The sequence below is a fragment of the Lagenorhynchus albirostris genome, chromosome 4 (assembly GCF_949774975.1).
Source record: "Lagenorhynchus albirostris chromosome 4, mLagAlb1.1, whole genome shotgun sequence".
In the NCBI taxonomy this organism is placed as follows: domain Eukaryota; kingdom Metazoa; phylum Chordata; class Mammalia; order Artiodactyla; family Delphinidae; genus Lagenorhynchus; species Lagenorhynchus albirostris.
This window is the reverse complement of record NC_083098.1, coordinates 129796053-129823053: the sequence shown is the minus strand read 5'-3', so window position 1 is coordinate 129823053 and position 27001 is coordinate 129796053. Positions and strand designations below refer to the sequence as shown.

The 27001-nt window shown below is 38.5% G+C and overlaps 2 protein-coding genes across 4 annotated transcripts in view; one reads left to right on the top strand and one right to left on the bottom strand.

Moving 5' to 3' along the window:
* Positions 1–24298, bottom strand: part of AFG2A (AFG2 AAA ATPase homolog A) — a 338551-nt gene extending 314253 nt beyond the window's left edge. For both annotated transcript variants that reach the window (XR_009540411.1, XM_060148678.1), the window contains exons 1-9: positions 24120–24298; positions 17944–18065; positions 16731–16888; positions 13176–13234; positions 11890–12534; positions 10800–10929; positions 10250–10306; positions 8632–8755; positions 5995–6250 (exon numbers count right to left, since the gene is read on the bottom strand). Coding sequence is in view for 1 of the 2 variants with exons in the window: in XM_060148678.1 (XP_060004661.1) it covers positions 5995–6250; positions 8632–8755; positions 10250–10306; positions 10800–10929; positions 11890–12534; positions 13176–13234; positions 16731–16888; positions 17944–18065; positions 24120–24255 (1687 nt within the window). In the remaining variant the exon portion in view is untranslated. The remainder of the gene's footprint in view (positions 1–5994; positions 6251–8631; positions 8756–10249; positions 10307–10799; positions 10930–11889; positions 12535–13175; positions 13235–16730; positions 16889–17943; positions 18066–24119) is intronic.
* Positions 24299–24693: 395 nt separating this feature from the next.
* Positions 24694–27001, top strand: part of NUDT6 (nudix hydrolase 6) — a 41241-nt gene continuing 38933 nt past the window's right edge. The window contains exon 1 of one of the 2 annotated variants that reach the window (XM_060148673.1): positions 24694–24734. In XM_060148673.1, coding sequence (XP_060004656.1) covers positions 24731–24734 — 4 coding nt within the window. In that variant the 5' untranslated portion in view covers positions 24694–24730. Of the gene's footprint in view, positions 24735–24801; positions 25068–27001 lie in introns of those variants that run through there. The other variant, XM_060148670.1, reaches the window with a different exon arrangement.

Sequence of the window (27001 nt, the reverse complement as noted above, 5' to 3'; positions counted from 1 at the left end):
ATAGGATATATCACTTAGAGCTTAAACAGAATCAAAACTACCACTTGTTTTTCTGAAACAAACCACTCATCTCCAGTCATTTCAAATGAACAGCAGAACTAATATTAAGATACCCAATTCACTGACCAAAAAAAATTCTACTTCTCATATAATATCCATGTTTACACAGTAGGAAAAATCCTAACATCACAAATATAACTATCACTATATTTCAGAATTACAAAACAGAGGGGAAAATTCATTGTTTTATGATATTATATTGCATAATTACTGCCTATTTATCCACCTACAATAATGAATAAAGATATGATCCCTTACAAAATGCATTAATTAGAGGATAATCATGATACATACATCAATTTAATTTTGTTGCTCTACTGCAGGGCTAAAGTGGATTCACACGTGGGACGACGTGGGTACGGGAGGGAAGAGACTGTAACTCTGACTATGTATGACAGGAGAGCTCTCACATTCAGCAAGAAAATCTGTCAGGGAGGCACCCCCAAAATAAGCCATATCTGTTTCTAGTCTGCATATTTCTATTGATGGGCAAGACTTTTACCGATCCAGATTCAGTAAAAGTCACTACTCTAGCAAGGTAAAGGATTCTGCTAGACTTCCTTGATTACCACTTGTACTACAGTAACCAAATACTTCATAAAATCAGGAATACTGTCAAAATTCAAATAAGCACCTACCAGAGAAGTGCATAAATACACATAAAATATGAAAATTTTTTTTAAAAAAAGAAAGTGACACTTACCAAGGGCCTGTATAAACCATGAACACTGCTGTCAGGCTATACTTCTAAACCTCATAAGAACTCTTTTAAAAATGTTATACAAAAAAAAAAGTTATCCCTATTTAGCAGATGAGGAAAGAGTTCAAGAGGTTAAATGGCTTGCTCAGTGACTCCCAGCTGATAAGGGATAGTGCTAGCATTTGAAACTAGAGCTCACCATAAGCTTTCCACAAAACCCTACTATTTCCCTGCATCTTGTTTAAAAATATTGAATTTTTAAAGAATCAACATTTTAATTCTAACTTAGAAAATAACATTGGCAGAATTCAAAAATGGTGGAAAATGTTAGAAAAAGAACCTTTCTTAAGAACTGGACTGTACATAGGAGATCCCCCATAAATTCCTGTTCAAATAAGCTAGTGAAGGGTGGGAGGGAGAACTAACAGCTATAAATATCTGAGAACCCTGCTGCAAGACAGATAACATTTTCCATTTCACAAGAAGTTATGTTATAATAATTAGATTCAGTATTTTTACTAGACCTACGTAAGTGTAATAATGACAAAATCATTGTTTAAATAAGAGTTTTAATTCTTCCTGTTCTGTGATGGTATCTTATCAAGGCCCAAGCATTTGGTATGAACATGTTGAAATGATGTGTAATCAACAAGGATGCTAAAGATAAATTCTTAGAGATGTGAAGCAAATGCTTCCTTCCACTGTTAACAAAATGACCGAGACCTCCTCTTGAAGAAATCAAGCTCTATTTATATTCACTCTCCTGAAATGGCACAGGCAGCCTTAGAAGGATAAGTTTATAATAAATCCCTGCATTTGGAAAACATTGTTGCTAAGCATCTTCTAACATTCAGCAGAGTTTATATAATTCATGTCTCCACTGCATAATTAACATTTCATGTTTTCTAAAAAAGTGTGGTATGCTTATCTATGTTGTTAATTTAAAACATTATAAATTTTGAGGGAATTAATAAAAGGCTATGCAACTAATTAATTAGAAAGGCAGCCTAATCCCAGGAGGGATAAAAACATAGACATTAAATGTCAGGATGTGTCAGAGTTGAGCTTATAAACAGCTTGTCTGCTTGAGATAAAACATTTCAAAATGCAGCTGCTCTTTGCTTAAAAAGGTGAGCTACAAAACATTAGGCTTTTGGACAAGTCACGACTTATCAAACCACACTCTAGCTCAAAAATTAATTATAAAGAAAACATAACATTTGAAAATCAGTTTCACACCCAACCTGCAACATTAAACATTATATCTCCTCAGATAATAAGAGATCCAATTGTTGAAAGCAATACTACAGTAGTATTTCCAACTTTCTTATTTGTTATGGAGACAAAGTTTAAAAGTACGGAAAATATTCAGTAACACTAGAAAAAAAGATTAGAAAAGTTGAGAGCAATCACACTGCAAAAGACACAGCATCACCCTTACAAACTCTGGAATAGATTGCAAACCTTCGGTCCTCTGGAAAAGCATGCACAAACATATATATTACAATGATTTTGATCTTTTGTATTAATAACCCACAAACAATAACCTTAAGATTAACAAAACAATCAGTAACATAGTTCACTTAGGTTTTATGAAATTCTGAATCACTTCAATGTATGTAATTACTAGACACCTGTGCACCATTTTATTAAAAATGGCAGAGCCTCCCCAACTAGAAGCCAGTCCAGGAAAAAGGAAAACCACCAGACAGCCAACACACCAAAAGCTCAAAGAACATACATGTCCACAAATCATAAGCAAGCAAATGTTCTAAGAAAAACACATGTCTACATTCCTACTTGTATTCTTAAGTGTTAATCCTTAACTACTTCCTTAACTGTGGCTTTCTATCTTTCAGAATTATTTTTCATTTTAAAGTTTTATTCAGAACCATTATATATACCTGCAAGACAAACTAGGACACTCATTTTCTCCTACAGTCAGAGACTAAAATGATACAGTAGTATACAGTAGTAGTAGTAGTACAGTAGTACATTACTATCACATAAAAACTCTAGGAAGAAACTCAACACTATCAGTGAGTCAGAATTACATTACCTAAACTAAATGCAGTTATTTAAATCAGTTACAGAGAATCTCCAAAAATCAGAGAACAGGTTGGCCTAGATCAGTGGTTCTCAAAGTGTAGCCCTTGGACCAGCAGCACTGATTATCACCTGTAACTTGATAGAAATGCAAATTCTTGTACCCCAGCTGGACCTACTAAACCAGTAGCATGCAGCCCAGAATTGTTTTAACAAGCTCTACAAGTGATTCTTATACAGGTTTAACGCAGGAGAACCACTGGCCTAAATTAATGATACATTTCCTGTTCACAGGGAAGTACAAGACTGGCTACTTCAAATCACTTGGAAAACATTATAAATACTGATTCCAGTTCCCCACCTTCTTTATTCAATTAAGTATGGAAAGTGAGTGAGTGTGTGTGTGTGAGAGAGAGAGAGTGTGTGTGTGTGTGTGTGTGAGCGCGAGTGTGCATGGCTTCCCAGGTGAACCTGAGGCATAATGAGGTTTTAAGAACCAATGACCTGGGAATTCCCTGGTGGTCCAGTGGTTAAGAATCCGCCTTCTGTTGCAGGGGACGCAGGTTTGAACCCGGGTCGGGGAACTAAGATCCCACTTGGGCAGGGCAACTAAACCCAGGTGCCTCAACTACTGAGCCAGCGCGCCTCAACTAGAGAGCCCAGGTGCTCTGGAGCCCGTGCGCCACAAGGAAGATCCTGTGTGATTCAACTAAGAGCCAACACAGCCAAAAATAAATAAAATAAATATTTAAAAAATTAAAAAACAAAAACAGGGGTTCCTACCTTTAAAAAAAAAAAGAACCAGTGACCTGTGTCAGTGGCTCTCAAAGTGTGGTCCCCACACCAGCAGCATCAGCATCAGCTGGGAACATATTAGGAATTCACAGGTACCAGCCCAGACCTACTGAATCAGAAACTCTGGGAATAGGGCACAGCCAGCCATCTATAGTTTACTAAGTTCTCCAGGTGATTCTGATGCACAATAAAGTCTGAGAACCTCAACTCCAAGTGATCTGTCTGGAATTGAGAACATGTGAAATGAATCTGAATTCTGCAGAAAAGAATAAATAAGAGACAGAATTAACTTGTGTACTCAGGAATACATCTCTTGGAGCTGGAGTCTCTCACTTTCCTCACAAATTTGGAGGTCAAGGTGCCTTATTTCCTAGATAAGCCAGTGGGAATTCTCAAGCTGTCCACTTACACACAGCACAACTGGTGAACAATGAAAATGCCTCCTAAAAAGCACTGGTTTTAAGCAAGACGTATTTAAAGACCACAGTCAGAACCATAGCTGAGAAATCTTGTCAGTGGGAAGCCAAAAATTGACTGGAAATGTTCAAAAAAATAGCAGCAGTTATTTAAGGCACCACAGAACACTACCTTGTCTACTGCTACCTATGAAGGTAGCAATAACCACTTGGAGTTGTTTCCTTAGCACAGAGCAGGGATTTCTAAAGGCAAGAAAGGACAGGAGGAGATGAAGCTCAACGGAGGTTTAAAGACAAAACTAAACTCAACTCTGAAGTGAATAAATATTTTTATTACTCTACCAAGAGGAGTGGAGTGGTAATTACATCTCATTATGTCTCCCAGTTTTCACATACACTTCTCAAATATGTACTGAGCATACTGCTTCTAAATATTAAAATTTTACCATGACTCTTTTTGTAAAAAATATGATTCTAACTTTGTGTGTAATTCTAAGGTCAGTGTAATAATTGTGACTGCTTCTACTTGTCCAAGGACACTTACTATGTTAAAAGAAAAAAGGGGGGGGGCACAGCAGTTCAAACTTCCCTAGGCAGTCATTTTAAAAGACTAAGAGCCATCCAACTTTTCCCCTAATAACTCCTCTAAATTTGAATTTAGTTAGAAGGCAACATTAAATGTTCAATTCTTTTTACCTAGAACTAGGAGAATACGTAGTTCAAATTTACTGTATAGCTGAGTTTTTTCTTCCTATGCTCAATGCACACATTAGGGGTGCCATTGTATATTCAATAAGTGAGATACGCCCATTCTATAGCATTTGGAGCAAAATTCGACTATTTTTAATTATAGAGTTTGAGTTGTTTTATCTTTCCTTCTGAGTCACACTATTAACCAAATGTATAAGTTAATCAAGTCCTTAGTCAGACTGTTTCAATGAGAAAATGCAGTTAACTTCACAATCAGCATTAGTCTGCTTTGTAGCATTATTTCTAAGAACACTGTGGGAGAAAGCCCTGATTAACCACCTAAGTTTAAATCGTTCAGACACAAAAGAGAAGACAATGAAGAGTGGAAAAGCCAGGTGTATGAAAGTAGCTAATGAGGCCAGGCCAGGTTTAGTGCCTAACTTGGGTACTTCCTTGTTATGTTCTAGTTCATCCTATCCTTCCTATCCTTCTTCCCTGCCCCCCTTACTTTCTTCCCTTCTTTTTTTCCATTTATTTCTTCTTCTCCCTTATATCCAAGGAATGTCATATGTACAAAGGCACTTAAGTATCATCTACCACAACCCCCTCAATTTACAAATGGGAAAAACCAAGGCTCAGATAAGGCAAAGAACTTGCCCAAGACCACAAGATTGATTTTAAAGGTATTTTCTACTCAAAATCCATTTTCTACTATACACCCCTGCCTCTTTAGAAAAATCTCTTGCAAAAATTCTAGCACACTGTTCTTAAGCTTTATTCTGCTATATAAAGTTAGAGAACACAACTGCATAACACAACATACACTGGTATTTAAGACAGTATACACAAAACTACATATTTTCCCAACTGGACACTTTAATTTTAAGACTAATCTTTCTAAAAATTACCTTCTCAAAATCTGATTCATTGCTAGATTAGGGGAAACAGAAGATCAGTTAAATACCTGAAAATCTGAAATTATTAAGTCATATTAACAGCAGTTAATATTTATTTACTGCTTGTATATGCCAAGTACATCCTTTTTTTAAGTGTATATTTTTATGTGTATATTTTTATTTTTAGGAAGAGGGATTAAGAGTGATTCTTATTTCATTTGTATAGTTTTCTGAATTATCCAGATTTTTTTCATAAAACATATATATTTTATGATTAGAAAAAAATTTAGCTATTTCCATTAGGAAATAAGTGAGATATAAATAATCAGTTTGTAAATAAACCAGTTATTAAATCCATCAGTACAGAGTCACTACAGCAAATCACTCTCACCTGCTTCATTACACAAGGCTTTCAAGTCTGCTCCAACGTATCCATGAGCATTATTTGCCAGCTGTAGCAGTTCAGCTTCAGTGAGCAAATGGGGGACCCTTCGAAGCAGTTTCTCGAGGATATCTAGCCGGTCTTGTGCATTCGGAACTCCAATCTCAATTTCTTTATCAAACCGTCCAGGTCTTCGAAGTGCAGCATCCAAAGCATGGGGACGATTTGTGGCCCCAAGAACCAACACCTGTCCTTCACTTCCCTCCTAACAAAACAAAATTAAAATATATTACAGGGACTTCCCTGGTGGCGCAGTGGTTGAGAGTCCGCCTGCCGATGCAGGGGACACGGGTTTGTGCCCCGGTCCGGGAGGATCCCACATGCCGCGGAGCGGCTGGGCCCGTGAGCCATGGCCACTGAGCCTGCGCGTCCGGAGCCTGGTGCTCCGCAACGGGAGAGGCCACAGTAGTGACAGGCCCACGTACCGAAAAAGAAAAGAAAAAAAAAATATATATATATAACATATTCTTCTAAAAGTAAAATAATTTAAAAAATACACACTCGCTATACAGACAAGGATAGATCTAACTAGGCTAAGTCCTATCCCTTATTTCTCAAATTTTGTCATTCATCCCATATTTCCCAAAGCTCAGTCTAAATGCTCCCTTAACTAGAAAGTTTTCCAATACTTAACTATCTACTCTAAGTGATGTCTCTCCCACTTCTAGCATCTTAACTACACAATTCTCATGAATAACAACATATATACCCTATACCATAGTTTTAATTTGTTTAATTGTTTTAAGTTGTCCTTTTCCCTACTTGAAAGCAAAGATTATGACCTACACGTGTTTCAAACAGAACAAGGCTCTATTACGCAGTTGTCTAAGAAATCTTCCTCACATTCGCACTGTTTCTATTTTGTTTTGATAAATATTCAAATTCCTGAAAATACACAAAATATAACCAACACCCAAGTATCAGATACCCTTGAATACATACGGATTTTTACTCTGAGAATAAAATCTGGAACAACAAATTATAAAGAACTATGTTCACAATGAGCCACCTGTAGAAATTATCCAACATTCTACTCAGATGACCCAAGTGTAATCTCACAGAGACAAGCTTAATTGGAATGTCATTTGAAGTAAGAAAACTCAAACCTAATCAACTATACTGGATGTGCCAACAGGAAGTGCACGGATTACAGTGAACCTATGAATTATGAGTTTAGAAGACAAAAATACAGGCCCTTAAACATTTTCAGGCAAAAACATCAGTGTCACATGCTCCCAGTCCTGCCCAAAGGCAAGAACATCAGTTCACAGCAGGTCTATCCCAGTGGCAGAGAAAGACGTAGCAATGACATAGTAATTAAGATCCTCCAACACAGAACCTCCTGATTTCCTACTCACCAAAATCCATTCGAATTATAATACAGCTCTCCACATATATTTTTCTTCAGGATGAAAAGAGAGCCGTTCATAAACAAAGTATTTGGTCAGCTTAATAATTATACTTTTCTTTTTCTTTTTTAAAACTCTTTTCATTGAAGTATAGTTGATAATAATTATACTTCTTATCATAAATGGACGAACTGGTGTCCCAGTTTATGTATCAGTCTCTTGTGAGTGTTGTTATTATGGATCTATCCTCAGAGCTCCACTATCTCCAACATACTAACAACACTGAATCCTCCAGCTTTGTAAGTTCAGAACCGAACCTGGGACATTATGATCACACCTAGGTAGTGCCCTAAGACTGAGAACCAGATGGTCATCCAGCCTCCCGCAGGTTACAACCCTTCTCTTATGTTACTCTTAAAATTGTAACACAGGTTAGCAAATAATAGAGACAATACCAAACGTTCCCGTTATTTTCACGTGTTCAGTTTCTACCAATAGTCAGTAAAACCAAAAAGTTCGAATTGCCCAGTTTTTCAATGTGCAAAAGACTGGGGACTCCATGATTTCTATAATTTCTTTTGGTTCTGACATATTATGATTCTAAAAATGAGTTATTTACAATAAGAAGTGTATTCTTCTGATAAATGACCAACAGGAGTCTGAGAGAATTTTTCTTCATTCCTCTTCCCTACTAGTCCTATGGATCTCCCTTTCATAATCAGCACATAGTTTTTATTAATATAAGACTGTATGCACTATCAAAGAATCTGGTAACATGAGTAAATTCTTTTTAAATGTTGTACAAACACATTTCCCATTATTCTCACTTTCTGTCCTTTCACTTGCCCAACTTAGAGCCCCCAAAGAATCAATTTTTACAAGAGTAATAAGACTTACTCATGAAATTTCTTAGTAAATTCCCCTTAAATTTAATTGCTAAATTTTCCTTACTGACTTGGGCTTCAGGTTTTTAGGTTAACACCATTTATTATAAATCTATCATTGTATATAATTTTATATGCTAGAAAAATATGCCAGGTTATACTGTCCTAGCTTTTACTAAGAAATCATGAAGAAAATTATTTTATGGGTCTTTCCTCTAGTTTTTACAGCTAATATTTCTTCCTTACCCTAGAGTATCCAAAAAACTCAGACATATTTGACAGTTTTGCCACTACATGCATATTATTAAGAAAATAGCCCCTCCTACAGAAATCAATACTGGTGCTGTACTTACTGAACCAATACCATCCATCAGTGTTAAGAGTGAAGCTACAACTCTTTTTTCCACTTCATTCTGAGCCCCTTCTCTTTTAGGGCAGAGTGCATCCAGCTCATCAATAAAAATAATTGATGGGTGCCTAAAAATAAACAAGTAAAATGAATTCTCTAATATATATTTAATTTTTAATTGATATGTTGCACTGCAGTTAAAAAATTGAAATTGTTTTAATTTTTTGACTGAAATGCAATGCATCAAATTTAGGATTTAATTAATAATATTAAAGACAAAAGCAATAGGATGTTAAGCTGAAAAATCTTAGATTAATTCTAGCCTAAATTATTAACTCACCAATATCACATTCTAGTAGATCTGCCCTCAATAAAAAGTAGAGTACTGAGAACATGTATTGCTCATGAGATGACAGTCTATGCCCAAACAGAACTTGCCCACTAATGCCCACTAAATTGCTATGCCTGGATCACTTCAGAAGCTGAGGCCAGTGATGCTATTCCTTGGAGATGGTTTAAAGTTCCAAGGGATAGAAAGTAGAAATGCTCTTTTTAAAAAATCTACTAAAAAAACAACTTTCAAGATGACCACTTCTCCCATACAAAGATGTGAATTCTCTCATAAGAGGAAGTCTCAACTTCCAGGAACAAATTAATAGTGACAATAAAAACATTCTAAACAATAAGGTATACCACTGATTCTCAAATCTTCAGTATTTGGAGTAAAGACTACTTATTTTATCTACTGGGGGAAAAAACTTTAAAAATGGAAGTTTTGATAAGAGGGCAGTAATTATGGTAGGTTACATACCAAAAACAATGAAAGAGACATAGCCATATTATGAATAAAACTACATTAGACCAAGTTACAGGCCACTCGTTAATACTCCTTGCAATGTAACAATGGTAGCCTAAACTGAGAAATGATTAGTAAGAATCATTTTTAAAGCAAAAGATTTGTCACTTTGAAGCAAACTGTAATAAAACAAAGTTTTAAGCCTAAAGGGCAACTATAATAGTCTATTGAGATTAGATGTACCCAAAAGAAAGAAAATCATAAATTTATATGCTCAAGCAAATTCACATGACTTATCGTACAGCACTGTCTTAATTCTTTTACTTTATGTAATTTTAAAAATTGAGATATTGACATATAACATTACTTTCAGTGACACAACATAATGATTCAACATTTGTATATACGTATCGTGAAATGATTACCACAATAAGTCTAATTCACATTGTCTCCATACAGTCATAAAATTTTTTTTCTTATAATGAGAACTGTTTAAATCTACTCTCTTTGCAACTTTCAAATGTGCAATACAGTACTATTAACTACAGTCACCGTGCTGTAGATAACATCCCCATGATTTATTTTATAACGGGAAGTTTGTACCTTTTGCTACATTATGTAATTTAATAACTTATTTCTCACATTTCCAAAACAATATTAGATAGAATTAGATTAGATAGAACCTCATTAAACTTACAATCTACTTCCAGTGCTATCACTATTATTTTTGTTCTATTCTTTCATGCTTCGTATAAAGTACTACTATCTCTACTTTCATTAACACACCCTGGACTACTAATTCCAAACATCCAAAAATAAAGAATACCGCAGAGTGGCTTCAGCAAATATCTGACGTAACCTTGCTTCAGTCTCCCCATAGAATCTGTAACAAATAAAATACATTTAAAGACCAACTCTTATCATTTTTAAAGCTCTGTCTATAAAAGCTCACCTGACTTTTCAAATATTTCCACAATACTTAATACTACTTTCAAAAATTATTTTCCAAACTTAATGTTTATACACATTAAAAAAAGCAAATTAAAAATATTTCAATGTGTGGGCTTCCCTGGTGGCGCAGTGGTTGAGAGTCCGCCTGCCGATGCAGGGGACACGGGTTCATGCCCCAGTCCGGGAAGATCCCACATGCCGCGGAGCGGCTAGGCCCGTGAGCCATGGCCACTGAGCCTGCGCGTCTGGAGCCTGTGCTCCGCAACGGGAGAGGCCACAACAGTGAGAGGCCCGCATACCACACACACAAAAAAAATTTCAATGTGTGAAATATCCAGACAGAATACTATTGAGCCATTTTTTAAAAACCACATTTAAGATGTATATCTAATAATACTGTTTAGTCTATTAAATTATGCACTTACTTGCTAATAATTTCAGGGCCATTAATTACAGAAACATAGGCACCAACTTCATTAGCAACAGCCCTGGCAATCATTGTCTTTCCAGTACCTGGAGGGCCATAGAGCAACACTCCTCTAGGGGGAGGAATTCCTAGAAGAAAAAGCAGAGAACACTGGATGACGCATTACTAGGTTGCTTGTAAGTGTTGTCATATGACTTCAAACACGAGTTATAAAATAAATTTACCTTGCACAAAAACTAAAGTAAGAGTCAGAACTTCCCTTTCCCCATAGAAAAATGTACTAACTAGCCCAAATGCTGATCTCAAGCAATGACTTTTTCTCTCTCTGTAGACCCAACCAGGCCAGGCTGATTAGTAAAAAAACTGGTTTAACACCCACACTATTGACATGCCCCATCCCACACAGCACAGTTCAATGATCAAAAAACAAAGCCCAAACAACAGGAAGGGCATGCAAAATAAGCCACCAACCCCAATTTTTATCCAACTAGCCATCTCAGAGAATATAAGCCTTACCAGGGTTCCTTTTATATGTGAATCCAAGTATTCATTTTATATATACATAGATAGATAGATATAGATATTCATGAAAAAAGAAAAAGCAAAAAGCAGAGAAAGACACGGTATGCACCAAATATATGCAGAGGATCTGGGCAGTTAACAATGCAGAAGAAGCCCTGAGTTTTCTAAAAGCCAAGTCACTCCCTCAACTACTGGTTCAATGCAAAGAGATCTGCACCCAGCCACATTTCCTAACAAAGAAGTTTTATCCAAACTATTTAAATGTTTGATTTATTTTTTTAGTCATTACGGCTAATCTAGCATGACAAGATACTTACTCTAGATCCAATACAAACAACTGTGGAAGTGTGCAGTTAAGAGAGACAAGGCTACAACTAACTCACATTACAACCTGAAGAGACCAAGCATAGAAAAAGGCCGACTTAACTAGCATCTCCTACCACACCTCCCACTCAGGAAAGAAAAACAGGAAAAGAGGGTGAACAATTATTAGATAAGTGAAATGAGCCAACTGCTTTTAGTATGAATTTAACATTTCTGGGTGTAGTACACTGAAGAAATCATACCATAACTCTTGAAAAGCTCAGGCTGTTTGAGAGGTAATTCAATTATTTCTCTAATTTCTTTCAGCTGACTATTTAAGCCACCAATCATGTCATAAGTTACTTTTAATTGGTTGTCTTGATCTTTTGAATTTGTACGAATCTTTGTAAAATTGACTCTTGTTGTCGAAGAAATAAAATAAAAGGTATCGGTGTTGCACTGTGCTCCCACGCTGGGTGACTTTAGCAATCTCTCTTCATTGACAGGTTGCTCATTTCCTTCTCTGGCAGACTGAGAACGACGTTTAAGACCTGTGACTGCCTCTAGTCCAAGTCCACTTCCATTCCCAGGACTCTGTGTAACACCTGACAAAACACCACCAGCTTTATTTATCATTCTGCCATCTCCTGGTTTGTAAGGAGTACTGCTTGATGTTGGGTTTTGGGGCACTTCCAGACCTAACTGGCTTAGCTGTAAGGATATATCCAGGGTACTAGTTTCCACACTGGATGGCTTGGAGGCCATTCCCCGGGCAACAGTGTCAGAGTCACTCTGAGTCCTTCTCAACATCGCGCCATCTGCTCCTTTCACTCGCAACACTTGCAACTTGCATGGTCGTCCATAGAATGTACAATACAGAAAGTTGCCTGGTAAAACAATCTTGCCATCTGGAAAACAGTTTATTAAATATATACGTTAGCACAATTTTTCACCCATTTAAAGTTTAAATAGCAATTTATTTCATCTATTAACAAAACTATCTGACTGAAAAGACTAAATCAAAGATGGAAGTATTAATAAAACAACTGTTATGAAAAACAGAGGACCTAATATTCCCCTATGATAGGGCACTATCTGGAGACAGAAGGTCAAGCTAATTCTCTGAAATTCTCTACACTCAGTACATTTAGGATTCTATCAGCTATAACCCCATAGAGGCAGGCATTCCATGTTCAGTAACAAACCAAGCTAAAATGGCACACCTACACCAACACTCCAAGATAACATACCTGACCAGAAAGAACAGAGTTCAAGGGTTAAAAGTCTTAGTTCTACCACTGACTTTGCTCACAGTTAAGTCAAAAATTCTCTCCACTGCTCAACTACCAATCAATTACTTAGCAGTTGGGGGTGGGGGGCGGCGGCAGATACTACATCCCTATCTTAAAAGGACGTTCATTCGTTGAGAATATTCTCTACACTATTTTAAAGAACAGCATTATGTACACAAGACCTCAAAGACACATCAGTTTATTTGCTGCTGCCTTGCTTTTTAACATTTAGAAAACGTATGAAAGAGACATCTCACCTAGTTTTCTCAGAAGACAAGCAGTCAGTTGTTCTTCATTAATATCTGCATTTTTGTCACTGTGAAGGGTGGGAGAAATAAAAACCAGCATTAAGTACACCAGAAATGAAAATGTAATATAAAATGACATGTACACAGTTGTGATGTAGACCTAATCAAAAGAATCGTTAGTTTACAATCTGGAAATGATTTATACAATTTTGGAATGATTTACACTTTTTAGATACTTCTTATAGCCATGAAAACACCATTTGCAATTTGGTGTCCCAGTGGCCTAAATCAGTTTTCTTTACTATCTTACACACCACACACACACACCCCTATATACTCGGGTATATACATGTACACACGTGTGTACATTTATGTACTACATCTGTGGATGTATAGGAGCAATAAATCACAATGAAAAGTATGTGTTTTTTATTGTGTGTTATAGTCAGAAACATTGGAAAAACATTGGCCTCAATTAATCATTTCCTTTCTGAACTTGCCCAGCTTGGAGAAAGGCTTTTATTAATAGCTTACTTTATTCTCTTTGTATAATTTATAAATTATCTTTAAGGAAATTTAAATCCTATAGAGTACGTTATCTGAAGAGGTAGAAAAAAAGCGCAGTAATGGTACAGTGCAAGTTTATGCTAGAGAAAGGGTATGCCTAAGAAAAAATGGAAAAGCCTTCTTCTGACCAAAAACTGTGTCTTCCAGGAAAATTGCTTGTTTGAGTACAGGAAACATGCCTAAAAATCATTACACTTGTAAAGAAACACGTTCTTAGAGAGTTCTCAGAATATGTGCGTTTTCCCTCCTCCTCTGTGTGTAAGCAGCCCATATCAGCAGAGGAAGCCTACAGTTGCGAGCTCTGCCAGAGATCACAGAGGGAGAATGGTTTAGCTCAGGAAAAGGTATATTAGCAGGAGCATCTGGTCCAAATCTAAGCCTTGCTCTCAACCACCTTATCAGTAACAAAATCAATACAGCCAAACTACATTATTTGAAAATTCCGTATGCAAATTCACCTACTTGCTAAAATGTGTTTATAACCCCAAAATCAATACTAGCAGAGCTTTGCCAGTCATTTGTGGATGAGCACAGAGCAGGCAAAAACTGTAACCCAATACTTTCCCAGCTGAGGCTGAAAAAGGCCTATTGTTTCAACTCTCATTCAGAGGTGACCAGAGGATGGAAGCTGGGCAGGGTAGGGAGCAGTGCAGTATGGCGTGAAAAGGTCCAGCTCTGGCACCACACAGAGGGGGTTTGCATCCTAACTCTGGCATCTGTTAATGGGGTGGCCTCAGGCAAGTCACTTAATATTTCTGAGCCACTTCTCCTCATTTGAAAAATAAAGAAAATAGAATCTACCAGAATGAGTTGTTTCAAGGACTTAAGATTATAATCTACATAAGATATATATTTTCACATATTTATATGTGTTAAATAAATACACACATACATACACACACACACACACACACACACCCTCCCTAGGAGCAACAGTTCAGTATTCACTAATTCAGTATTTGTGGCAACGTCATGGAACACAACTACCACCAATAATGAGAACCAACTGTGTATTCATATAAAAGAAAGAGAGAAAAACAAGGAGAAAATTTCATGAATCAACTGTGTGTATAAACTAAAGAGAAGATTGTACATATTTCCTTAAATACTTAAATTTACTTGTTTAAAGAACTCTGAAACTACTTAAATTGCTTTTATTTATTAAACTTTGAAGAGAAGATATTTGCAAATATGTACAAATATGTAAAACGATCAGTTTTGCTTTTAAAAAAGCACAGATAAAATCATTTCCACTAGAAGGAGCTCTAACATTAATATTGATAATAAACTTTTTCAGATACAACGGAAGGATTTAAACAGCAGACTAAAATAACTGATTCTTCTTATTGGAAATTAAGTTTCTTGTCTAAGTTCTTCTGCCATGTTTAAAACATAAGGTTCTTTAAAATAAAAAACCAAGTTTCCATTTAAAACATATACAGTCCCTCTATAGTAGGTAATCATTATCACCTAAGACTGCTGCGCCCTCAAGAGGTCACATTTGTTAATAATCATCAAAAACCCAATCAACTGATTGCTGCTACCTAAAGCACTGTTTTAAAACAGTATGAAGATTAATCCTGTTGAACCTGAATTAACTAAAAAATTACCATAAAATAATGGGCAAGTTACTTCTCCTCACTGAGCCCATTTCCTCATCTGTAAAGAGGGATAAATATGGATACCTTGCTGGATGTTTAGAGGACTAAATGAGAGAAGAAAAAGAGGAAAGTGTGGGTGTGTGTGCTAGTACACAGCTGACGCTCAACATATGTTCTCTTTTCCTTTCTGGCTTTTTATTTTGTTGCTCGTTAAACTGTTATTCAATGCACTGAAGACATTTTCCTGTTTTTAAAAGAAAAAATACACCAAAGCTTAAGCTTGGGATCTACAAAAGTAGAAAAGTGAAGAAAACTTTTCAAAATCAAGGTCATGACTGAAAAATGTTTTGTGATTCTGGCATATAAAATTCCCCAAGTTTTTACAAACATGATATTAAAGTATTAAAAGACTTTTTATTTTTTGTGGTACGCCTCTCACTGTTCTGGCCTCTCCCGTTGCGGAGCACAGGCTCCGGACGCGCAGGCTCAGCGGCCATGGCTCACGGGCCTAGCCACTCCGCGGCATGTGGGATCTTCCCAGACCGGGCCACGAACCCCTGTCCCCTGCATCAGCAGGCGGACTCTCAACCACTGCGCCACCAGGGAAGCCCAAGATTTTTTTTTTTTAAACAAATTTTGATAAGACTTGTATATGCAAACTGAGTAAAAATCCTATTAGATACAGAACATTCAAGAGGATGGGTGATATACTTTAACCATATTTGTCATCTTTGGTGGGGGACTATTTAAAAATTGGATAGATATAATTGTTTTATTTGACCGAATAATCAATGAGTTAAAATACAGAATCAGGTACACTTCGCTTGAGCAGTCTTAATTAAAACTTGTTTCTTGCCAAATCACAGTAATCTATTCCTGTCTTTACGACTGTAAAAAAGACAAGAAGCAAACCAAGACAAAAAAAAACCTGTCAAATATCCATCAACAACAATTCCTCTCACCTGAAATGTCAGGGTATATTCTAGTCACGGGACATTAGAGAGTCCATAGTCCATAAATCACATAGCACCCATCTAGCTTGTGCTGTCTGACACAGTAGGCCACTAGCCACTCACCACATGCGGCTATCAAGTGCTAAAAATGTGGCTAGCCTAAATTGAGATATGCTACAAGTGTAACATAACACACTGGATTTTGAAGACTCAGTTTGAAAAACAGAATGAAAAATCTTGTTAATAGTTTTTTGTAGTTATTATAAATTCAAATAAGACTTTACATATACTGGTTAAATAAAACATACCATTACAATTACTTTCTCTTTCTCTTCACTTTTTAAATGTGGCTACTAGAAAATGAAAAATTACATGTGTGGTTCACATTTGTGACTCATTTGGGCAGCACTGATCCAGACAGTCACCAAAGAAAAGAGCCAAACCTGAGTGCCACGTCCATTTCCTCAGCCTGCAGCACAGCACCCAAAACAGGCTGGACGTGGATGGCATCACCAACCCTCACACCCACATTCTTCTGTGCCATTTCACTCAGGCCAACCTTGCCTCCAGGAAATCCTGCCACAGGCCAGGCCGTATAGACCTGCCCAGAACATAGGAAACAAAAATATAATAAATATTTGTAGAATATCATTCATTTATAAGGAAGAAAACTAAGCACAGTCAAGTACATGGATCTGCAAAACACAGTCCGTACCCCAAAGGAGTTATGATTTGACATCAGTTACAAAAAACCTATTTTTTTATAAATATTACATCTCTTTTGTGAAGATTAGGAATAATACCACAGTGAAAATGGTGGAAGAGCTGAAAGGTGGATTTAAGAAAAGAGACAAAGGCATTAACAGGTGATAAGAGAAAAATGAGAAAAAATACTGAAGGCAAGCTAACTGTAAGGTAGTTCAGTCTGGAGCATAAACTACATCTAGGAAACAGCGAGTGACCCAGTACAAGAGCTCCATGGGAACCTGGTTCTCAACCGACTTAAATGGTAAGGGAGAAACTCAAAGATTTCGTAAGGGAGAAACTCAAAGATTTCTAGCTCCGGATAACAGGCTGAGCTCACACATTTATAGTCCTCTCTTCCACAAAACACAGTAAAGGATGTTTTACAGTATAAGCCCAGAACAATGAAAGGAATGGGAGGCAAGCCATCAGCAGATATAAGACTGCAAAACATTTTGAGAGGACCCCACTGGATGAGAGAACATTGACTGAAGAAGCAGCAGCAGAAGACATGGCAGAGTCAGAGGAAGAAAGCTAAGCTGCCAAAATGACCCAGGAAAGGTTCTGGACTTAGAGTCTCAGGTATGATGAATGGTAGCCAGGACAAACGGAGGGTAATCAAATATTTACATACAAAACAGATGACCCAAAATAACATTTCTGTGAAGAAATACAACTAACAGACTGGGAGAAATAGGGCTGGTAGTGTGTCACTACCTCTGGAGGAAAGGCTTCTTTCTACATCATGGCACTTAGGGCCTACAACTCAGAGGATATCAAAGGAAAGAAAAGTTTACATAGATGTGAGGGTCTTGTAAGATACAGCTTTTCATTTATTACTGCTTGTGTTGAAAATTAAAATCAAAAACATCTGAAATATTTCTAAAGTAAGGAAATGAAAAGGACTCTCACCTCTTGCTTTCCATCCAAACTGGTAAGCAACACTGGTCGACCAATACATATGTTTGCAGACTTCATGGTGTTGAGTCCAAGTTGAACAAGGGAATTTTGGAATGTTTTAGGAACTTTGTCGTCTACCAAGAAGGAAAAGAGAATTATTTTTGCACTATTTGTAACTGAAGTTAAAGCATGCTTTCTTTTGGAGTAAATAAAAATCCTTTATCCACATGACCATACGAATGCACTTAACAAACCCTGGAGAGACTACTGTCCCAACCCTCCTTATTTTAGCAATCAGACTTAAAACCAAACCTTTGTGAGGATCCACTGACAATATGACTGCTAACTAAAAAAGGATGTTTTATGGGGTAGGTATTGGTTTTCATTATTTAAAAAAAAAAATCTCTAATTTCATTACTAACTGAACATACTTGCAGTAGGGCTTTTCATACTTGCATTCTGAACTTTCCATATTACAGATTCTAAGTTGAGTTGGCTACTAGTACTCAGAGGCTTGAACTGGGGAAATGACACATCATCTGGCTCTGGAGGATTAAGTTATGTTTCCACTTCTCACCCACAGGATAGCAACCAGACATTCTTCCTTTCTATTCCCAGGAACACATGGATAACAATAACACAAGTCTTATTCCTTAGGCAAACACACACCGACTCAAATGACCATTAGAGCTTTCAACTTTTGGCCAAAGAAGGGGCCCAGAATTCAGTCCAGTTTCAAAACCTCTGAAAATGATATGCTAACATCTCCACCCCTGCCCACACACTCCCTCAAGCTCCACATTTGGTTAGCTGTCCCTCCTCTGATGCTCCCAGCACCCTATGTTGCCAGATACTAGCAGTTATCACAATATTCATTTATTTTACAATCTGACTTTCCTTTAACAATATACTGCTTTGTAACAGGAAATGGGTCATATTCATCTTTGTAACTCCAGCGCTTAGGAGTGCATCAAATATAGCAGATGCATAACAAATATGCATGGAATGAATGAATGTAGTAGATGAGTATACAATATTTTTCTTTTCAGCACAAAATCCATGTAACGCTTATGATGCCTCTCACATAAACTTTATTATAAAACTTACAGTCACATATATCATAATCACAGAGCTCTGACTAGTATTAGTGTTCTTTCATAATCAGAAAAACAGATCTTTTGTAATTAAAAAGGAACTAAGTCAACAAAAGCAAAACCATGAGGTATGTCTGATTTACATCATTCTCTGCCACTGCAAAGTAACTTCCCCAACACATTTATTTTCCCTCTGTCATCAGATGAACAAATCTAGAAAAACAAAGCATCTCCCAGGGCTAAGATTAACAGAACTGAGCATAAAATAAGCATTTTTTAAAATATGACAGGCTGAAAAGAAATTCAACTTTCCTATGAGCACCAGGTCTCTTACACAGTTTACCCAGGAATAAGAGCAAAGCGTCCTGTTTGATAACCTCATAATGTTCAGTTTCTGCCACTTCTTTCTTCCTAATAAAGGAAACCTCAATGAATTACCCTTCCCTCTTGATAATTACCTTGAGGGGGGTACTCAGTCCCTGACAAGATTCTAAGTTTTCTTCCTCTCTTCCCTCCATCCTATCCTGCACCAAGATTTGAAACATCACACATTTCTCTACCTCCATTTCCTCCCTATCAGCAGTGGAGATCATGTTCAAATTCCCATCTGTTGGCTTTACTTCCTAATACATTTCCATTGTATTCTCTGCTTACAGCATCCAAATCTATGGAAGCTATCCCCCGCACAATTTTCACCAGTCCTCACTCCTTCAATACTTTAAAAATATATCTCTACATCTACTTCCTATTAATTAACTTCACACTTACTGAGCACCTTATGTGCCAGATTAACTAATGAGATAGTAAAGGTAATTTCAAACAACCACCCACCCTTCATTTGTTCATTCAGCAAATATTTACCATGTGCCCACTATATGGCAGGATACTACACTAGGCACTGGGGAAATAAGGTGAACAAAACAGACACAGTCCTTGGCCTCATGGAGTTTATAACTTAATAGAATGAGAGTTATTAAACAATCACTAAATAACTGTACAATTCTAAACTAAGATTAATGCAATGAAAGAAAAACTAAGAGTCCTAAGAGAGGCTATGATGCAGGATCAGATCTAATTTGGAAGAATCAGAGAATGCTTCTCCAAGAATATTTAAATTCAGGTCTGAAGGAAGAATAAAATTAACTAAATGAAGAGCGGGAGGGGGAAGACAATTCTCAGCAAAAAGAAGAGCTTGTACAGACATCCTTGACAAAAGACAGCATTGTCCATCTGAGGGGAAAAGTACAGGCAGAGTGGTGGGAAACAAGGAACCACATAAGCAAGGTCAAGACCACCCAGGGCAGTGGGCTTTATCAAGCTCCTTGTCTTTAATCTGACAGTAATTGGAGGCCAGTTAGTGGTGAAAAGCAGGGTCGTGACAGGATTTTTATTTTAAAAGATCATTCTGTCTGCAGAGTGGAAAAGGAATTGGAAGAGAGCAGCTAGTGTAGTAGTCCAGGTGAGAGAGGATGGTGTCTGAGATTAAGGTTGAAGCAGTGGGAAGGGAGTGCAGAAGTGGAACATGGGAAATACTTAGTAAACAGGACGTGGTGGTGGACTGGATAATGTGAGATGTAAGAGAGCGGTGTCATGAAGGAATCTTAGATTTCTGAATTCTACAATGAGAAAGACTGAACAGAGCTCATTTGTTTTGTTGGAGGAAATCTGACTTCAGGAAGTCAGTCCTGAAGTATCTTTGAAAAGTCCAAAAGAAGAGGTATAGCACAGTGCTATATTCAAAGTATGGACCACAAATTAAGAAAACAATCCCATTTACAACTGCATCCAATAAATTTAACCAAGAGGGTGAAAGACTTGTACTCGGAAAACTGTAAGACTCTGATGAAAGAAACTAAAGACACAAATAAATGGAAAGATATACTGTGCTCACAGATTGGAAGAATCAATATTGTTCAAATGTCTATACTACCACCTAAAGCAATCTACAGATTCAATGCAATCCCTATCAAAATATTAATGGCATTTCCCACAGAACTAGAACTAATGATCCTAAAATCCATATGGAACTGGAATAGCCACAGCAATCTTGAGAAAGAACAAAGATGGAGGTAGCATGCTCCCTGATTTCAAACTATACTGCAAAGTTATAGTAATTAGAACAGTATGGTACTGGCACAAAAACAGACACATAGATCAATGGAACAGAATAGAGAGCTCAGAAATGAACCACTCCTATAGGGGAAATTAATTGATGACAAAAGAGGTGAGAATATATAATGGGCAAAAGAGAGCCTCTTCAATAAATGGTGTTGGGAAAACTGGACAGCTACATGCAAAAGAATCAAACTGGATCACTTTCTTATACCATGTACAAAATAAACTCAAAATGGATTAAAGACTTTAAATATAAGACCTGAAACCATAAAACTCCTAGAAAAAATATATACAGTAAACTCTTTGAAGTTGGTCTTAGCAGTATTTTTTGGATCTGTCTCCTGAGGCAAGGGCAACAAAAGCAAAAATAAATGAGACTACATCAAACTAAAAAGCTTTTGCACAATGAAGGAAACCATTAACGAAACAAAAAGACAGCCTACTGAATGAGAGAATATATCTGCAAATGATATATCTGATAAGGGGTTAATATCCAAAATACATAAATAACTTTTATACACATATATTACAATGAAATATTACTCAGCCATAAAAAAGAATGAAATCTTCCCATTTGCAACAACACGGATGGATCTAGAGGGTATTATGCCAAGTGAAATAAGTCAGAGAAAGATCAGGATCAGATGATTTCACTTATATGTGGAATCTAAAAAACAAAACAAACAGAAACAGACTCATAGATACAAAGAACAAAGGGATATTTGCTAGATGGGAGGAGGGTGAGGGGGCGAGGCACACAGGGGAAGGCGATTAAGAGGTACAAACTTCCAGTTATAAAGTAAATAAGTCACAGAGAAGTAATGTACAGCATAAGGAATATAGTCAATACTGAAATAACTGTGGATGGTGACAGACGGCTGGTTACTAGACTTTATCAAGGTGATCATTTCCTAATGTATTTAAAAGTGAATCACTATGACTTACACCTGAAACTAATACTGTTCGTCAACTATATTTCAATTAAAAAAAAAAGTGTGGTCCACAAACTATCTGATACTGTTCATGATGAAGTAAGTAGAAAAAATGAGAATATGCATTTAGAAGCTTTTATTGCAATTTGACAGAGTAATTTTACATCTGTTGAATCTAATAAAAATTTCTCTTTTTTAACTTATTTTTCCAATAATTTACTTTTATCATATTTTACAACAGTGCTGATCTGTGATGTGTTGTAAATTTTTAAACCTTCCCTATGGAGTTTGAGAAGCATTGATCTAGAAGACAATTAAATCAAGACTCAGAACAATCTAAATTACAAATACAAATCTGAAAATAATAAGGGTAAATGGGAAGGAAACGCTGGACACTGGATGAACTTGCCAAAGAAAGAAGATTTATAGAGAGAAAAAGAGGGTTTAGGACTAAGAAATAAGGAACATCTACATCTGATGGTTAGGTGGAAGAGGGTGAGCCTGCAAAGGGAACTGATGAAGTACCAACCAAGGGAAGGAGAAAAACTCGTTGATTTTGATGACACGTAAGTCAAGAAATAAAGTGTTTCAAGAAGATAGAAATGGCTGACAATACCAAAAGCTGCTGAGGGGTCAAGTAAAGTAAGTAATGAAAAACCATCCATTGGATTTACCAACGTGGAGATCATCAGTGACCAGGGTACAGGCAGTTTCCATGGAATAATGAGGTGGATGTCAAATAGGAATAGGCTATGGAGTAAGTGAGAGATGAGGAGGCAGGGACCCCTCCTTTTAAGAAGTCTTGCAGTGGAGGGTGGTGATAAGAAGTGTGGAGCTTTTGTTTAAAGATGAAAGAGAAGGGGCTTCCCTGGTGGCGCAGTGGTTGAGAGTCCGCCTGCCGATGCAGTGGACACGGGTTCGTGCCCCGGTCCGGGAAGATCCCATATGCCGTGGAGCGGCTGGGCCCGTGAGCCATGGCCGCTGAGCCTGCGCGTCCGGAGCCTGTGCTCCGCAACGAGAGAGGCCACAACAGTGAGAGGCCCGCGCACCGCAAAAAAAAAAAAAAAAAAAAAAAAAAAGTGAAAGAGAAATCAGTAGGTTTAAATGTCAATGGGAAGGATCCAGTTGAAAAAGAGACTGAATATGCCCAACAGAACAAGTTGTCCTCCGATCCCCAAAAAGCCTGAAAATACTATGTTAACTGGAAGATTGTCTTTAGGGTCTGCACTAGACATAAATAAAAATCTTGCCACTAGGTTAATCTGATCCCTTTTTCAAAGCTACAAAACATCACGCCTGCTAAAAGCTTTACCAACTCAATGCTTTTCACTTAAATCCGTTCTCCCAAGTCAAGGTTGCTGTGATCTAGGTCCATGGCTTTAGAATCAAGTACATCTGGACTCAAAAAAAGCCTCTGCCATTTAGTTAGGACCTGTGTAACCTGGGGGGAAGGGTGGGGGGGAATAGCGTTAACTTTTCTTTCTCTGTAAAATGAGCATAATAATACAGTACCCATCTCCCAAAGATCTGCGCAGAATAAATGAGATACATACGTGAAATACCCAAGCTCCTGCTAGCACCCGTGCGCACTTAACAGCTGTTTAATTAAACACCAGAACCCGTGTAGTAGGAAAAAAGCCACCTTTCAGTTTTAAAGGCACATTAACGTCTCTTAGGAAGGACAATACCGACAGCGGTACTGAACTGGGCTTTCAGTTTTTTAGTATAGGTATACTACTCTCGCTAGAGACGAGCGACTTCGCAGTTAAATACGCCGTTAATCTTAAATAAGGCAAAACCGTTTCAAGCGCAATTTAGAAATTCAAAGCAATTTACAAAAGAGCTTGACTTAGCCACTAAGTCATTTCTGCCCAATTTCTCTAGTGCAGGCGCGGCTTCGAGTGTCTTACATACTTCTGTGCCTCTCGCACACCTCTGCCTCACCCAACTTTTTAAAAACCTTTACACCTCAAGGCAGAATCGCTAGGTTTTCGTCCTCTCGGGCGGCGCCCTCTCGGCCTCGGGTCTCCCTCTCAGAACTCTTTACCCTTTTCTAAGAAGTTGATCACCACCAGAGTCCCGGCCGCCACTGTGGCCCCGGCAGAAAAGGAAGCAGCGGAGGCCGAGGGCGAACCATTCCCGGCGCTTTGGTTCAACCGTTTTCTGTTCTTCTTGGACGACATGATCGGAAGGCAGCCCGAGAGAAGCAGCGGCAAAGCCGGCTCAACGTGCGCGCTTCGCTGAGAGAAAAACTTCCGGGGCAGAAACCAGCGAGGCTCCGTCCCGCGCCGTAATCCCCTGAGTGGAGCGCAGCAAGAGTGGGAGAACATAGCGTCTTCAGAATCCGCTGTCGTTGAAGATGTGGAAGACGTTCTGACTTTCGCCACAGAAGACGGATTAGGTGGACGGAACCCTCATTCAGATTATAAATTCCTGAAAAACAGGACTTTTTCGTATCTCCGCCTCCTTCTCTATCCCTGAACAAAATGTCTGTTGAATTAAACTGAGGTGGGGGTGGGGGGAACAGGGGAGGGAAGGGGAGTGGTGGGAAAGTTTCTGTCGCTTTCCTTGAGCTGGGCAAATTCTTGAGAGGAGCCGGTCGACCGGACTTCGCCGTCTCCTCTACCTAGCGCTGCAGACCCCTGCTCAACTCTGAGAATGCGTGAGTGACACTCTTCTAAAACTTACGGTAGCGCCGTCACTCCCTGGCCGCGTGATTTGGAAGCTTCCGCGTGGGCCACGAGGGCCGGTGCGGAGATGCCGCAGCTATTGAGAGGGGGTCGCTGGCGTGCGGTGTTGGCGCGGGCCCGCCGCGCAGTGCTCTTTGCAGGGCCCCGTGGGGCCTCGGGCGGCCCGGGTTGCGTTCGGGACGCCACCTCCGGAGCCGGCGAGCTGCGGGGCGAGCTTGACAGATTCGGGGGCGTCTCCGTGCGCCTGGCGCGGCTGGACGCAATGCACCGCTTGGACCCGGTCGCCTTCCAGAGGGCTTTGCAGGGCAAGTGCGCCTGGTCCGAGGCTCCCCTGCCTTTCTAAGGAAGTAACCGCGGCCCCCAATCCCGAGTCGCGCCTGAGGGAAGGAGAGAGGGCGTGCGTGACCCGCAGCCGTTTTCTGCCTTTCGTTCTTGTGCCCTTGGCTGGGAGGTCTCTGAGGCGGTTGGGTGAAATGGTGACGAGCTCAGACTTTGGGATCGGCAGCCCTTGTTTCTGGTCATCTTTCTAGTGTGTGACCTTGGGCAAGTTCTGTAAACCACCGTTTTCTCATCTGTAAAACCAGGTAATAGGAGCTCATGGGATGGCTGAGAGATAAATTGCATAATGCATATGAAGTGCCTCGCACGGTATCTGCCACGTATTTAACGCTCTGTAAATGTTTATTGATATTATTACGCTCTCGTTTACTATCACTTACCGACCCTTCGTTTCGCCGGACAGTTTACCCAAGGCAGAACCGTAGCACTTTCTAGTACAGGTGGTGGACAGTGAGTGGGCCAGAGAGGTTCTGAGTGGTCGTATTTGTGCACAAGTTGGGTCAGGAGCTGTGGCGCCGAGAACTAGAGTTTGCTTTTCCTTAGTAACAAGCCTTTTGTGATTCACCGGGGAGATTGGTGAGTGGTTTCAGTCTCCAGTGGGAAAACTCGCCACTCTCTTTGAGCCTTGAGGCCGGTGATAAGAAAGATAGCTTGGATGGAGGAGCCTTCACTTTGAGAGCCCGTGATGTGGCGGAACAGCCTGTTTTTCACACTGCCCCTGAGGGCCCTTATAATCAACTTGAAAGCATAGCATGGAAACTCATCCTCTCACACTTAGAGGAAACTGAAAGTAATCTTTATCCTATGGAGCAATATGGCAAGTGAGCATCTATGGAAATATAACTGAGCTAGTCGTTTTCATCTTCAGCCATCCTCAGTTCTAAATTGTTTACCTCTTCACCTTGTTTTCTCTCCTCCTTGGGAACAGCTGCTAACTGCAACAGTGTTAACACTACGAGAATCAAATGTTCATCCTCTAATATGTGCACGTTTGTGTGGGTAGACACAGGTATTTATTGTACACACTTGTTACTTCTCAGTGATTAAAGCACTACCTCAGTCAGGAAGGCAAAGCAGAAAGTGGGTTGGATTTGGAGTCACACATCCAGGTTTCAAGTCCCAGGTTTTGCCACGTGCTTAACGAGGCATTAGGAAAATCACCACTGAAAATATTTGCCTCTTAGGTTGCTCATGTGAATAATGCCCACTCTAACTACTTTACTGGATAGATGTGGTAATCAAAGATAAATTACATGAAACTAATTTATAAACTCTGAAGTATCATATTCTTTTGTATCTTTTTAATAAATTCTTTTGTACTTACTAAGTGCTAGACACTGTTTTAAGAACTTCAAAAGTATTGATTCATTTAATCCTCATACCTGTGAGGTAGGTACTATTATTATCCCCATTTCAAAGATGATGGTACTAAGAGTCAGATTAACTTCCCCTGGCTCTAGAATTTGTTCTTGGCTGCACTATAAGAGCTATTGCTGGTTTTTTTGTTATTGAGTCAAACAAAAGTGAATGGTATTGCCTATAAAAAGAATCTTAAAATTATCTGAGAAGAAAGCCTGGTAGGAAGTCTGAATGTATTCTTTCTTTTCAAGTAAATATAACTGATTGCCTATAATGTATTAGCAATAGTTGTTTTGCACCTTTGCACGTGAGGTCTATTCTTTTACTGTTCCCGTTATTGATAACTAAAGTTAGATGGATGAAGAGGTAACATGTTGCTAAGCTTCACATATATCTGCATCAGTGGGGAAATAACACTTGTTCTGGTTTTTGCTGTGCCGCTCACTAGCTGTGTGACTTTAGACAAGCCAGTCATTGAATAGGAATTGAGCCCCAGTGCATAATCTCATGTTAACCTGGATGATTGCAAATGCACAAAATA